The sequence below is a fragment of the Aedes albopictus genome, chromosome 1, assembly GCF_035046485.1.
Source record: "Aedes albopictus strain Foshan chromosome 1, AalbF5, whole genome shotgun sequence".
In the NCBI taxonomy this organism is placed as follows: Eukaryota; Metazoa; Arthropoda; class Insecta; order Diptera; family Culicidae; genus Aedes; species Aedes albopictus.
The window spans coordinates 33,889,914-33,906,321 of NC_085136.1; the positions used below are offsets into that span (position 1 = coordinate 33,889,914).

General features: G+C 38.7%; 1 protein-coding gene across 3 annotated transcripts in view; it reads left to right on the forward strand.

The window, feature by feature from the left end:
- LOC109412976 (octopamine receptor Oamb-like) overlaps positions 1-16,408 on the forward strand; it is an 841,374-nt gene that overhangs the window by 381,438 nt on the left and 443,528 nt on the right. For all 3 annotated transcript variants that reach the window (XR_009995986.1, XM_029855986.2, XM_029855987.2), the window contains exon 5: positions 12,076-12,520. Coding sequence is in view for 2 of the 3 variants with exons in the window: in XM_029855986.2 (XP_029711846.1) it covers positions 12,076-12,520 (445 nt within the window). In the remaining variant the exon portion in view is untranslated. The remainder of the gene's footprint in view (positions 1-12,075; positions 12,521-16,408) is intronic.

Below are 16,408 nucleotides of genomic sequence, written 5' to 3' on the forward strand. Positions count from 1 at the left end.
AGTTTTCATGAGCTTTGATTGCTGATGTTTCTGGAATGCACTTGTTTTTTTCTTTTCTGAGTTGTGGTCAATTTTATGAAAAATGACCATGCACGCATATATTATATGGTCATTTTTCACATCGCGCACTAAAATTTCAATTATTGTGGGAATCGTGTGCTACCTTAAATCCTTACAATTGTATTGAACTTCTTCCGGAAACTCAAAACATGCCAAACCTTGTTAATTACGCCGAAATACTTCATTTTTTTAAAATGTCAAAAAACGGTAGTTTTTCCATATTTGGTTAAAAAAAATCTTGAGGTATTAAAAATCGTAATTTCATATTTTATTAACATTTAGCCATAACATTCCAATACTTCAAGTTTTGCATCAGTATGTTATGGCTAAATGTTAATAAAATATTAAATTTTGGATGTGCTATTGAGAGTTTGGATAAATTTGTAGGGGTTCTACAATAAAATCAATACGATTTTTAATATCTCAAGATTTTTTTAACCAAATTTGGAAAAACTGCCGTTTTTTGAAATTTTAAAGCAATATAAGTGAAACTGAGAGATTTTTCCACGATTTCAAACTGAAAGATGAGTAAGAACCTGTTGTACCTACAAAGGTGCTGATGTGCCGCGATGTAAATAAAAAAAAGTGCCGTGATAGCAAACAGTTTGGGAACCACTGTACTATAGGGCCTATTCCTGGGATTTTTTATGAGATTGCTGTAAAGAGTCCCCCAGACTTGCCTGGCACAATTTCTTCGCGATGTTTTAGGAATATTTGAGGATTTTCCTTGTATTTCTGAAAAAGTTGAAGAAAGTTTCCGCGAATCTTCCAGAGGAAGACTCGTCGAATCTTGCGGGAAAGATTTCCTCGAATCTTCCTGGGACTTTTTCTGGAACTCCCTCAGGGAATCCTTCAGAAATTCCCCAGGTTTTTCTTAAGAAAGTTTTTCACTACTTACTTTAGGAATTTCCTCATGGTCTCTAAGAGTAATTCCTCCAGGAGTTTCTCTTGAAACAACCCCAGGGATTCTCCCAGAAATGTCTTTGGATAGTCCTCAGGGATTCTTTCAGTATTTCCTTTAGAAATACTACAAGGGTAGCCTCTTTGATTTTTTGAGGTATTTTCTAAGGATTTTACCATTTTTTTTCAAATAATATCGTAACAAAAGCCTACATCAGGGGTTTCAACAAATCCGACCTTGATGAATTGTTAAGCATTTGTTCTGGAACTTCGCTTGGGATTCCTCCTGATGTTCCTCCTGAAGCTCCATCCTTGGTTTTCGAAAATTTATTTCAAAAATAACTCCAGAATTCCCTCAGAGCTCCCCGATAGATTTCCTTCTGGAATTCCTGCAGGGTGATTTTGGATATTTCCTCGGGGAGTTCTCAAGAAATGAAAATTCCGGAAGTTTAATGAACTTGCTATGGAGAAAAGAAAATTTTAGCTTCTGTTTCAACAATAACTTTATCCCATTTTTTAGATTCAGTGTTAGAGATGTTCAATGAGTCAAATTTCTGCACAAAGAGGATAAAATAAACAAAAAATGCGAAGAAACTGATGATTACTTTTCACAGAAGAAGTGAAGGAAGAAAAATTCATTGAGAGTAAGAAAACCAGGAATAGAATCACCAATTACGTAGATTTATTTTCAAATAAAGGCCTTCATTGGACGTATCAGCTGAGCAATTATATCGATTTAGCGTTCACAATCAGAACCAAACTTGACCAAGTTTCACATATCGGAAAGCTCTGCCACCTGCAGGGAAATCGGTTCGTAAGAAGAGCAATCATAAGAATCCAATCGATCATACCCATAGGTCAAAGTTGAACCACCATTCGGATAAGCCCGCCCACTTGCTTCGCACACCGAGGTAAAAATCAAGAAAAAAACGTGTAACGCTGGAAATTAAAATAATTTGATTGCTTTCGGTCTCCCTTAGTAGGGGTGGGTATGTAAATGCTGGCACGTCCTTCGAGGACGCCTCCACTCCAGGGTTGTGCCGTTCGCAATGCTGATCAGAGTCCCATCCTACCAACCAAGCTGACTTCGATTCGATTCGCATATTTAAATCGCCGTTATTGGCAGAGGTCGTTGCGCCTTGTGCCTGTGGTCTATCTCCCTGAAGGTTATAGACCACCAAAATTTTGTGGTGCAAAATCTTCAAAATGTACCCAAGATAACGTGAATTGAACATAAAAAATGAACTTTTTCTTTAAAGAGTACATTTGTTAGGATGCTCAATTTGCATAAGTCTGAAATATAGTAAAAAAAAAATTAAAAAAAAAAATCCAAAAAAAAATTCAAGAATTTCTGAAATTAATTTTATTTAAAAAGTAATGATTTTTAAATTATAAAAATCTTTCCAAAAAATGGTAAATCGTAGGTTATGAACTCAAATCGAGTGGTCTATTTTCCAAAAGCACCATCGTTTCATATCGAGAGGTTTGAAAAGTCAAGTGCGCTCTCCATCGCTACTTTATCCAACGATGAGAATGTTTGAACGGAAATGGATCTTCTCTTTCTCTGGTTTGAGGGGGATGGGGGCGTGAATCGTGAATATGGTAATTTTTTTTTTTCTGCCACTCCAGTCCCAGTCTCTCCAAATTTCCACTCGAACCGTGCCAATAGCTTCCACTCACTTTTGCTCAACCGTAAATCGGCAGGAGAATGAATCACGGGGCACAGCTTCCAAGTTAATTTGATCTATTGCATCTATTGATCACCTGCACAGATGGAAGATTTGAGAGTGCAATGATGTCGGTGTGGTTTCGTTCCTTTATTGACGAATAATATAAAACAAATTTAAAAAAATGCTTTGTAATGGAGAAATCGAGCGTTCTCTTTAGATTGAAGTCCCAGCTTTTACAGTGCGAGAAATAAGTATAAAGACAGAGCCGTTTTCCATACAAAATAATCATGTTTAGGGATCAAAATCTCTTTTTCTAGCGATTCGTTTGTTATGGAATTTTGTCTGCAACCTTAAAATAACTAAAATTTTGACTAGAAATATAAATCATCATCCATGAAAACGTTTATATCGACTTTTCAGATTCAAATAAATATAAAGACACATTTTTATATGGAAATAAGTGTCTTTATATTTATTTGAATCTGGAAAGTCGATATAAACGTTTTCATGGATGATGATTTATATTTTTAGCAAAAATTCTAGTTATTTTAAGGTTGCAGACAAAATTCCATAACAAACGAATCGCTAGAAAAAGAGATTTTGATCCCTAAACATGATTATTTGTATGGAAAACGGCTCTGTCTTTATACTTATTTCTCGCACTGTAATTGACTTATTTCAATTCGAAAAACGGACTTCTCAGTGCAAGTAGGTACCTAGATTCAGATTAAAACTTAAAAAATAAAAAATATAAATAAATAAAAATTTTCCCAATTGTTCCTACTTAAGTAACAATGACAGCTGAATAACAGCCTATTCAGCCAAAATTTTTATAATCAAGCTTAAGAACTGCTTATTCATCTGTTGTACAGCATCAATTTTTATTGGGTAGGGATGTGCAATTTGAGAAATTCGATTTTTATTTTGATGAAAACTCAGCGATTTGATCTGGGATGAAAAAAAAATCTGCCCTTCGTAATTTGTGCACAATTCCAAGTCATGAAAGACTTCCAGTAGATTGAAGAACACCCCCCTTTGCTGAACTCAACCTAAGAATTGACTACAGATGAGAGTTGTGTGCGGCTGCTGTAGCTGCCTAGACTCGATTCCGACCAACAGGAAATTAATTCCTCAGCTGGCTGGGCATCCCGCAGGAATCTGTTTCATTACTGCTTCGATTCTACGGTTTGATGAGGAAAGCAGGAGTGGGATGGTTTATTTCCTGGGAAATTATCAGTACGTCCACGGAATGCATTTGTTGGTGGTTTACTTATTGACGGGCGTTCATTTTGCAGAACTGCTTTAGAATTTAATGAAAGTAGGGGAATGGGACCCATCTTCAGCATGCTCTTATTTTCATTCTATCGAAACGAAGCCAATAAAGGCTTTTTTTATATATACAGCCATTCCATAGAAAAACGATATAGTGCATCTCCGATTGTCGTGAAACTTGGTGGGCTTGTAGTTCTTCGGAAATAATTAGACCCGTATTTTTTTTTTATTTCGTCATTAGGGTGACCAATTTTCATATAGGGTGGTCCAAAAAATCAAGGTTTTTCAAAACTAATACTTTTCAAAAAATCGTAACTTTTGAACCATTTGAGCGATTTAAAACTTCTTTTTTTTTAAATAAAAAGAAAATCGGGTTAAGTACGGTTCCTTTGAATTCCACTAAGAATTTGCATCCTTTGACAGATACGTATTTCGACCTCAACTGTAAGGTCGTCTTCAGTGTCTTGTACTTGACTCGACTGGTTAATCATCATTTTTTTTGTTTGAAAGCTATTGAATTGTAGTTTTCAGGAAAAATACGTCAAAGGGGCTAAAATGTAAAGAGTACTATAAAATATGCAAATTTATTAGTTTTTTCACGTTTTCATGGTCTCGGGACCAAAGAGGTGCCTGGTTTTATATTTTTATCAGAAAATTCAGGAAATTTGACGTAACATATCAAAAAATCAGAAATGTATGTTGTTTTGTTTTTGAGATATGATTTTTTGAATATAGAGAGTCATATATTTTAGTACTAGCTACCAGGGTTGACAATCGTCCTTTTCGTCACCACTGCGTGAAGATAACAATAAAACAATCTGCGTCCGAAAGAACAACGGTGACGATTAGCCTTTTCGTCGCCGACTGCGGGCGTCACGACGAAGCTCAATCATAAATAGTCACCCACCAACTTTTCCGTCGTCCTCTTTGTTCCCTGGAAATGAGCGACGACGGGCCAAGCGAACGCCAACTGGGAATAGCATTTATTGGCGTTTCGGCACTTACGATGATGTGAAACCTCACTAGCTCAGTTGGTAAGAGTGCTGGATTGGCAATCTAGAGGTTCGTTGTTTGATTCCAGGTACAAATATTGTTTTATTAAAATCTTTTTTTTTGTGTGTTGCCGTCAATGTTGCCAGACTCCGTCGGCTAGATGCACTTGGACGAAGAGCGAAACAAAGCGAATGAAGATTTTGTTTTCGTCACGACGCAAGCCCTTCACGACGATTCGCTGGCTTGAATGAGTCATCCAATGTGGAACGAGCAACGATGACGATCTAGTTTTCGTTCTCGTCGTCGACTTTTTTGGTCGTACGGCGACGATTTTCAGCCCTGCTAGCTACTCTAAAATTGCTTGAAATTGCAAATTCTCATAAAACTATGAATAGTATTGCTTTTTAAAGTGATTCCTGGTGGTTTTGGTATCCATAATATCATAAGGAATCAAAATATAATCAAATTTAAAAAAGTGTCTGTGGAGCGGACCTGGTGTGATGGTTAGAACACTTAACTATCACGCCGAGGACCTGGGATCGAATCCCACTCCCGACAAACTTGCAAAATGTGAGTTCTTTCTTCGGAAGGGAAGTAAAGCGTGGGTCCCGAGATGAACTAGCCCAGGGCTAAAAATCTCGTTAATACAGATAAAAAAAAGTGTCTTGTATGGGAAAATTTGACCTTTTATTCATATCTCAAAAACTAAAAAACATACATCTCTGATTTTTTGATATGTTACGCCAAATTTCCTGAATTTTCTGATAAAAATATAAAACCAGGGTACCTCTTTGGTCCCGAGACCATGAAAACGTGAAAAAACTGATAAATTTGCATATTTTATAGTACTCTTTACATTTTAGCCCCTTTGACGTATTTTTCCTGAAAACTACAATTCAATAGCTTTCAAACAAAAAAAAATGATGATTAACCAGTCGAGTCAAGTACAAAACACTGAAGACGACCTTACAGTTGAGGTTGAAATACAGGGGATAGACAAAATGATCGGGACAGGCAGAATTTTCCCTCCTCAAAAAATATTCAAATAGCTGTAACATTTCGAAAAGTGCATCAAATGTTCTCAAATTTTTACTGTTAGTGGATCAACTAGTTGTGTATCAGTGGACAAAATTTGGAAAAGATCGGGCTATTTTGCACGAAGTTATGAAGATTCTAGAAAAAGGTATATTTATCCGATAGCCAACTTTGAGCTGTTATATCTCCGGATTCAATGAACCGAATGCAATGAAATTTTGACCATTTATGACTTATATAATGAGTTTTGAAAACTTTTGACTTAACTTTAAATTCTTAACACGGAAGAAAATTATAACGATTAGATTATTTTTCTAATAAAACACCAAATTTTCTTAAATTTCAACATCTTTTCAAAATTCAAGATGCTAATTATAGTTCATTTATATTCCATCTAATTGTCTTGAATATAAATATGTTCTGAAAGAAAATAACAACATAGCCGGAAATTCATTGAAAAAGTAATGGGATGCATATTAAAAATAGACCAATTTACTGAAAAATCATAAAATAAATGAAATCGCCATAACTTTTTCTCTTGTTAATAATTTCAAGTTGAGTCAAACGATTTTCAGAGCTAATTATATAAGTCGTAAATGGTCAAAATTTCATTGCATTCGGTTCATTGAATCCGGAGATATAACAGCTCAAAGTTGGCTATCGGATAAATATACCTTTTTCTAGAATCTTAATAACTTCGTGCAAAATAGCCCGATCTTTTCCAAATTTTGTCCACTGATACACAACTAGTTGATCCACTTACAGTAAAAATTACAGAACATTTGATGCACTTTTCAAAAAGTTACAGCTATTTGAATATTTTTTGAGGAGGGAAAATTCTGCCTGTCCCGATCATTTTGTCTATCCCCTGTACGTATCTGTCAAAGGATGCAAATTCTTAGTGGAATTCAAAGGAACCGTACTTAACCCGATTTTCTTTTTATTTAAAAAAAAAGAAGTTTTAAATCGCTCAAATGGTTCAAAAGTTACGATTTTTTGAAAAGTATTAGTTTTGAAAACCTCGATTTTTTGGACCACCCTATATGAAAATTGGCCACCCTAGTGACGAAATAAAAAAAAAATACGGGTCTAATTATTTCCGAAGAACTACAAGCCCACCAAGTTTCACGACAATCGGAGATGCACTATATCGTTTTTCTATGGAATGGCTGCAATGCCAAAGGGAGTCAAGAAAATTCTCATAATGAAAAGTTCTTGGTCCGAACGCGAATCGTACGCGTATCCCTCAGCATGGGCCCTAGTTTCGAAGTTAAACTTATAGTGAAAAGGCTAATGGTGCATACAAACAAACACAACAAAGGAACTGATAATATTCATATCGTTAATTTATCCTTCTTTAAACATAAGCTATTCTTTCGAGCCATGTTGTTTTGGAGATTGTTGTCATTACGGCTACTAAAACAATATAATCAGAGATTTTCCCTTTTTTTTTGGAATTACATGCTATTCTCTTGAAAAAAAATACTGTCTTATTAATCTAGGCGTTTAATTATCCATAGCACTATGGCCAGTCGTAAAATTTTCCGGTTCAGAACTTAGTACCTGAAGCATGTTTCCCCAAAATGGCTTAGTTTGGCCAACCATAAACTAGGGACGGTAGGATGATCAATCGTCAAGCTAAAGTTAAACCAATGCGAGTGTCACGGCTGAGTAATCAACCAACAAGTATATTTTCAAATAAATCGTTAAATCAATGGACGTATGTAACTTTTCCCAATTGGAGTGATCTGTTTGCCTGAGTTGTTAGTGTTAGTGCCTTTGGACTGGTGCGTTTGAAAACTAGTCGAATCTTTATTTCAGCCTTACGTTATTTCAGCCTTTTTATGCATTCAGCCTTCTGTGTAATTTCAGCCTTTTGTTGTTTCAGCCTTTCGTAATTCAGCCTTTTGTACGTAACCCAGAAATTCATGTCAATCGGTTTAAAATTGACTGAGTTAGAGCAGCAAGTGCCAAAAACAGGTGCTCCTGCCCAAATGGTCCCAGACCCTACTACAGTTTACTCAGAACTTGTTGAACTAATGCAAGAATCTTTTCAAGAACTTTAATATTTTTAAATAGAAAGTTTACTGCCCCCACTCGCATAACAGTCTCATTTGACTTTTCATCAATTTTGAGTTAACGTTATGAATAGTCATCATTTTCGATGTACTTCCAAATACAATAATAAAAATTACGAATTTTTATGTCATTGTGTGAAAAAAAATACCAAGTCATGAGCGTCCCATATCAAAAGTACCCGCATAACAGTCCCATCATGGATTTTTGTGTCACGTAACACACAACTGAACAACTTTATAGTGATTGTAATATTTTTACAGTTATATATTCATGTGCAAAGCAATCTGTGAAAGTTTCAAGATGATCGAAATATTTTTCAAATTTTGGCGATTTTTCAAAGTTTTATATGGAAACAAGTATTTAAACTTCAAATGCCGTTTTCTCAATTCCTTCTTTTTACAAATGGGACTGTTATGCGAGTGGGGTCAGTTTATGTAAAAATCAATGTTAGTTTTTTGCAAAAATGGATTACGCACAAAAGACTGAATTACGAAAGGCTGAAACAAAAAAAGGTTGAAACCCGAAAGGCTGAAATTACAGAAGGCTGAAATGGTGGCTCAAACGCACCAGCCTAAAGGCTAACCTCAACACTAACAACTTAGACAAACAGATCACGCCAATTGGGAATAATTACATACATTCATTGATTTTACAATCTATTTAAAAATTTGCTTGTGTGGGAGTAGGATGAATACATTGAAACACCCCCCCGTAAGTAGTGGAGAGATTAATTTATGTATATTGGCAACACTGTATTTTATGTTTCCGTTCATCATAACAAAGCTGAGTTCGATACGAATAAACGTGTTTTCTGTTTTCTCTACGTGTCGCGTTTGATTCTCGAGTCCGAGTGGTTCTTTGTTCCTCCGGTCGCGTTCTGCGTTACTCTGCTGTTCCGTTGATCCAACAGCTTGTTGGTCGATTACCCAGCCGTGGCACTCGCATTGGTTTTGCTTGAGCTTGAAGATTGACCGTTCCACCATTCCTAGTTCATGGTTGGCCAAACTAACCCATTTTGGGGAAACATGCTTCAATTACAATGTTCTGAATTGGAAAGTTTTTCGACTGGTGATAATGCTATGGATTATTGAACGCCTATATTACTAAGACAGTATTTTTTAAAAGAATAGCATATACATATGTTTCGTCCAACGGTTGAAAAGGCCCCACGTTGTGTTATCTTTTCTCGGAGGAATGATGACGACGAACTACTTCTTCTACGATTTATTGCGCACCACAGAGAGGCAGTGCTCCTGCTCTGTGGTGGTACTTTGCTTACAACTAATTACACAAGAAACAACATATTTCAAAAAAAAGGAAAATCTCAGATGATATTGTTTTAGTAGTCGTAATGACAACCATCTCCAAAACAACATGGCTCAAAAGAATAGCTCATGTTTCAAGAAGGATAAATTAACGATCCGGGTCTCCAGTTAGCCAAGTGGTTAAAGCTATAGATCGCCAATCCGGAGACGGCGGGTTCGATTCCCGTTCCAGTCTGGAAATTTTTCTCGACTCCCTCAGCATAGATTACACTGCTCGACAAAATCTCACAAAATTTGGTGTTATGGGATAAGAAAAAAAATAACAGGGGTTTGGGGCCCCAGAAGTGCCATAGTGAAAGAATTTTTGAAAAATATTGGACCGATCCTTCACAGTTCAAGACCGAAGTTTGTATGGAGAACTTGGGGTGTTCAATTGATACGCGCATAAGAACGTATGGTGCATATATTTAGGCATTTTTGGTATTCAGGTTTGTTTCGTTATTGTTCAACGCCTAAATATATGCACAGCCCGTTCTAACGCGTACATCAATTGAACACCCCAAGTACTCCATACAAACTTCGGTCTTAAACTGTGAAGGCCCGGTTCAATATTTTTCAAAAATTCTTTCACTATGGCACTTCTGGGGTCCTAAACCCCTGTTATTTTTTTTCACATCCCATAACAAAATTTAGTGTTGAACGGTGTTATCATTGTCCTTGCCTCTCAATATACAAATTCATGCAATGGCAAAGAAAGTCCTTCAATTAATAAATGTGAAAGTGCTCAAAGAACACTAAGTTGAAGCGAAGCAGGCCATGTCCCAGTGGGAACGTTGAGCCATAAAGAAGAAGAAGAAATTAACGATATGGATATAATCAGTTCCTTTTGTAGTTCGTTGATATGCACCATTATCCTTTTCACTAAAAGCTCAGTTTCGAAACTTGGGCCCATGCTAAGGGCTGCAGGTACGATTCGCGTTCGAGTCAAGAACTTTTCTGAGAACTGGAATTGTGAAACGTCGTGCCTGTTACACGATATGCCTATTTGACAAGCTGAGAAACAGGCTAGATCTCAGTTTGGGCGTTACTCCAAGAAAAGGAAGAAGTGATATAACTTATATATGTATTTGCGAATTTTCAGCTTTCTGTAATTTCAGCCTTTCTTGATTTCAGCCTTTTGTGCATTCAGCCTTTTGAAAATCAGCCTTGTGTTACAACCCCGCAAAAATAGCCTACACACCAACAATCGGTTTGAGATTTCAGCAAAACGATTTGCTGAGTAGAAATCAGCAAACGCATTTTTTACCGAAAAATCAGTACTTTGGATTTGTTTGCTGAAGACCAGCAAACTAATCGGGTTTTCTGAAATTTCAGTAATTTTTTCCATCGTCAACCACGTCGGCCACCTGTCAAAATAAAAGATGAAAAAAAAATCGCCGGCTTTGTACATACCACATTTTGTATCACAGAGTGCATTATTTTTAATATTTTTGTGGCGCATTTCTCGGTACTTGATATAAATTGCACCAGATTTTGATTTTACATTCATTGGAACATATATAAGAACAAGGTAAGTACTAAAATTATAATTATTTTGGTCTATCTGAGCCACAATGACGTTCAATTCATTCAACAATATAGAATCGATCGCACGAAGAAAAGCCGCATTCAAAGACTTCGGGGTGATAACCGGTGCATCCAAAGCCCTTCCGATGATTCAAATCTGCGTTTTCAACTTTGTACACCAAAGAAATATCGTATTCAAAAAAGATTCCTATTTTGTGTATTCCCCCCTAAATTTGTTTAAAATGCATGGATTGTTATTATTAGTGTACGTGGTGCAACATTATGTGTAAATGGATTAAAATTAACTGAATATATGCCCTTCCGTCTAATAATTTGCTTTTACAAGAACTTTTAATTTATATTTTCAATATTTTGATACACATTGCTGAAACCCTTCAGCAAAGTGCAGGCGAATCTCACGTCGGTCGAATTTACTGAAATTTCGGCAATCCTCAAGAATTTGCTGATCTTTCAGTAAACCCCTGTCATCCACGATGACAGTCGAAATTGCTAAAAATTTCAGCAAAAAAAATACTGAATTGATTGCTGCAATTTCAGCTCGGCAAAATTCAGCAAAAGTTTGCTGATTTTCAGCGAAAAAAATTTGATGTGTAGGTATATTAAAAGCAGTCTTTGTCTTTCTTAGGAAAATGCCTACCCCCAGGCGTAACCGAGGTTTAGCCAAATTGATTTATCATATACCTTCGAAAATACACTATGGATTTACACATCAAATTTTTTTCGCTGAAAATCAGCAAACTTTTGCTGAATTTTGCCGAGCTGAAATTTCAGCAATCAATTCAGTATTTTTTTTGCTGAAATTTTCAGCAATTTCGACTGTCATCGTGGATGACAGGGGTTTACTGAAAGATCAGCAAATTCTTGAGGATTGCCGAAATTTCAGTAAATTCGACCGACGTGAGATTCGCCTGCACTTTGCTGAATTTCCTTTACGAAAAGATCCTGGACCGACCGGGAATCGAACCCGTCACCCTCAGCATGGTCATGCTGAATACCCGTGCGTTTTCCGCTTCGGCTATATGGGCCCTTATTAAACCATTTGAATACATGTAAAGCATATTGCAAGAGAAAGCATCGATGATAATAAATAGATTCTACGACAGTCAAATAACATTGCCCTGTTCCAGCTAGTGAATCAATTTCAGCTTGTATTTTTCGCACACTCCATCCAATCTCACCTCGATTTTTCTTCCCGCTTTTTCATTCTCCCACAGGTGAAAGAGAACCTATTATTACCGTATGGAAATCACACGCTGGCGTCAGTGTCACCGTCGCCAGTCACTTCCACCTCATCGTATTCATCATCGTCGTTGCCATCATTGTCGATATCATTTTCGTCGTCGTCGTCTTCGCCGCCATCATCCGGGTCCGTGTCGTCGGCCTTCAGTAGCACCATCACAACAACCATCACCTCTTCGTCCTCCTCATTCGCCGCCGGCGCCGACTGGGATGGGCTAGGGATGGGCGACGCTGCCCCCACCCCCAATCCGCCCTGCCCGTGGACCTGCGAGCTGACAAACGACGCCGGTTACGTCGTCTACTCGGCGCTGGGGTCCTTCTACATCCCCATGTTCGTGATGTTGTTCTTCTACTGGCGCATCTACCGGGCCGCCGAGCGGACCACACGTGCCATCAATCAGGGATTTAGGACCACCAAAGGTAAGTGCGGGACACTGACTGCGGTGAACTGAAGGGGACTCCCGACCTTTTTTCTTGTGTTTTCCTCTGTTCCTTTCTTTTTTTTTTGTGAACGTGGTGATGAGAGATCTGCTCTTACCTGAATCCGTCAGACCACCGAGTGACATTCATTGTGAGAACGAGGTGTGACAGTGTTGCCAACTTTTCAATCCGAAAAAGCCACGTAAGGGGTGGCACATTTCTGGCAACACTGCACCAGCTGCTTAACCCAAAATCATATTTTTTTACTGTTGTCCCCGAAACATCCCTAACCTGTATGTTTGTGTGGGTGATAAATACGGGCTACTCTCGTTTCTAACCTCTCATCGTAATGAGTGACGATTACTCCTCCTAACACATCGCCAGATGCTGGCAACAACAAAAAACACATCACAGACTGATTTAATAACAAAAAAAAAAAAACAAAAGAAATCCATTCTGAGAGATTGATGGCTTGATCCTAACCTCTTTTCCCGCACATTATTTCCAGCACATGTGGAGTCAGACCGTATGTGGAGAAAACATCGTTGCATCATCCAAGAGAACAGACTCGTAATTCTAACTTCAGAATATCATTTCTATCCTTTTCAATGTCAATTCTTTTGAAATTCATTAACGTAACCTGATGTTTAAAAATATCAAAAGTTTTACAAGGCAAATTTGAAAAAAATGTGAATTGAACATCCCTAAAAATGAACTTTTCGATGTAAAAGTTTATTTTAGAGATGTTGAATTTAACAAACTGTTCTTAGAGGGGCTCAAAAATGGAAAAGTGCGAAAATATTACAAGTTTACAGGAAAAGCAAGCGGGCATTTGAAAGTCAAAAGCTGTCAATGTGTATCAAAGTAACATATTGAAGAATGGGTTCATTCTGCTGAGTGAATTTTGGCCAATCATTTTGTACCACCTTCAATGTCTGTTATCTGTGGTATCATTTCGGTTCCTCTCGCCTCTTATCTTGTGATGTATGTTTATGGGCTTCCGTCGTCGATCCGGTCCTTTTTTTTCCACTGCCACCATAATCTAAACGCCACCGACCGGGGGTGTCGAGAAAGTCGAGAACCCTTCTCCCAATGCCGAACGATTCCAAGTAGGTATAGAGGAAACCCACCGTAATCAAACAAACACATTCGTACTTTGCCATTTCTGCCAACCTCTACATCTGCCTGCCATGGATGCGGATAACGACCGTCGATCGTAATCACGTGTAATAATTTAAATCCATGGCATCGTTGCCGAAAAAAAAAACATATTTCGCCAGCGCCAGAAAGTAGGCATCACCCTCCAGCACACAAACTTTTCGCATCTTTCATCTTTATGGTATTTTTTCCTCTCGTATTTTTTTTTTCTACAAAATCCGAACTGGAAACGAAAGCGCCGCCTGCTTCGATTCGACGAAGGGCTATCTACGTAGTGGTCTTCAATATTGAACTGTAAACAAACTCACCGAGATTAAAACGGACACGTGCTCTAAATGATATTAAAAATGCCGCCTCTGTCAGTGTTAACTCCTTAAAATATGATTATTTCATTTGAAGTTCCGGAGAAATTCCCGTTCAAAAACCGGAAATTTCTCGTGTAAAATCTGGAAAACTTCCCGCGGAAATTCCGGAGAATTTCCCGAGGAAATTTTTAAGAATTTACCGAAAAAATTCCGAAGAATTTCCCGAGGAAATTCTGAGGAAATTCCGGAGAATTTCCCGAGGGAATTCCGGAGAATTTCCCGAGGAAATTCCGGAGAACTTCCCGAGGAAATTCCGGAGCATTTCCCGAGGAAATTCCGGAGAATTTCCCGAGGAAATTCCAGGGTATTTCCTGAGGGAATTCCGCAGAATTTCCCGAGGAAATTCCGGAGAATTTCCCGAGGAAATTCCAGAGACTTGCCCGAGGAAATTCCGGAAAATTTCCCGAGGAAATTCCGGAGAATTTCCCGAGGATATTCCGGAGAATTTCCCGAGGAAGTTCCGAAGAATTTCCCGAGGAAATTCCGAAGAATTTCACGAGGAAATTACGAAGAATTTCCCGAGGAATTTCCGGAGAATTTCCCGAGGAAATTCCGGAGAATTTCCCGTGGAAATTCCGGAGAATTTCCCGAGGAATTTCCGGAGATTTTCCCGAGGAAATTCCGGAGATTTTCCCGAGGAAATTCCGGAGAATTTCCCGAGGAAATGCCGGAGAATTTCCCCTGGAAATTCCGGAGAATTTCCCGAGGAAATTCCGGAGGATTTCCCGAGGAAATTCCGGAGAAATTCCCGAGGATATTCCGGAGAATTTCCCGAGGATATTCCGGAGAATTTCCCGAGGAAGTTCCGAAGAATTTCCCGAGGAAATTCCGAAGAATTTCACGAGGAAATTACGAAGAATTTCCCGAGGAATTTCCGGAGAATTTCCCGAGGAAATTCCGGAGAATTTCCCGTGGAAATTCCGGAGAATTTCCCGAGGAAATTGCGGAGAATTTCCCGAGGGAATTCCGGAGAATTTCCCGAGGGAATTCCGGAGAATTTCCCGAGGAAATTCCGGAGAATTTCCCGTGGAAATTCCGGAGAATTTACCGTGGAAATTCCGAAAAATTTCCCGTGGAAATTCCGGAGAATTTCCCCTGGAAATTTCGGGAAATTTCCCGAGTAAATTCTGGGGAATTTCCTAAGGAAATTCTGAGGAATTTGCCGAGGAAATTCCGGGAAATTCCCCAAAAAAATTCCGGGAAATTTCCCGAGGAAATTCCGGGAAATTTCCTTAGGAAATTCCGGGGAATTTCCCGAGGAAATCCCGGAGAATTTCCCGAGGAAATCCCGGAGAATTTCCCGAGCCGAGGAAATTTGGGGAATTTCCCGAGGAAATCTTCAGGGGAAATTCTCGGGAATTTCCAGGGGAAATTCTCGGGAATTTCCAGGGGAAATTCTCCGGAATTTCCAGGGGAAATTCTCCGGAATTTCCAGAGGAAATTCTCCAGAATTTACAGAGGAAATTTTTCGGAATTTCCAGGGGAAATTCTCCGGAATTTCCAGGGAAAATTCTCCGGAATTTCCAGAGGAAATTCTCCAGAATTTCCAGAGGAAATTTTTCGGAATTTCCAGGGGAAATTCTCCGGAATTTCCAGGGGAAATTCTCCGGAATTTCCAGGGGAAATTCTCCGGAATTTCCAGGGGAAATTCTCCGGAATTTCCAGGCGAAATTCTCCGGAATTTCCAGGGGAAATTCTCCGGAATTTCCAGGGGAAATTCTCCGGAATTTCCAGGCGAAATTCTCCGGAATTTCCAGAAGAAATTCTCCGGAATTTCCAGAGGAAATTCTCAGGAATTTCCAGGGGAAATTCTCCGGAATTTCCTCGGGAAATTCTCCGGAATTTCCAGGGGAAATTCTCCGGAATTTCCAGGGGAAATTCTCCGGAATTTCCAGGGGAAATTCTCCAGAATTTCCAGTGCAAATTCTCCGGAATTTCCAGGGGAAATTCTCCGGAATTTCCAGGGGAAATTCTCCGGAATTTCCAGGGGAAATTCTCCGGAATTTCCAGGGGAAATTCTCCGGAATTTCCAGGGAAAATTCTCCGGAATTTCCAGGGAAAATTCTCCGGAATTTCCAGGGAAAATTCTCCGGAATTTCCAGGGAAAATTCTCCGGAATTTCCAGGGGAAGTTCTCCGGAATTTCCAGGGGAAGTTCTCCGGAATTTCCAGGGGAAATTCTCCGGAATTTCCAGGGAAAATTCTCCGGAATTTCCAGGGAAAATTCTCCGGAATTTCCAGGGAAAATTCTCCGGAATTTCCAGGGGAAGTTCTCCGAAATTTCCTCGGAAAACTCCCCGGAATTTCCTCGGAAAATTCCCCGGAATTTCCTCGGAAAATTCCCCGGAATTTCCTCGGAAAATTCC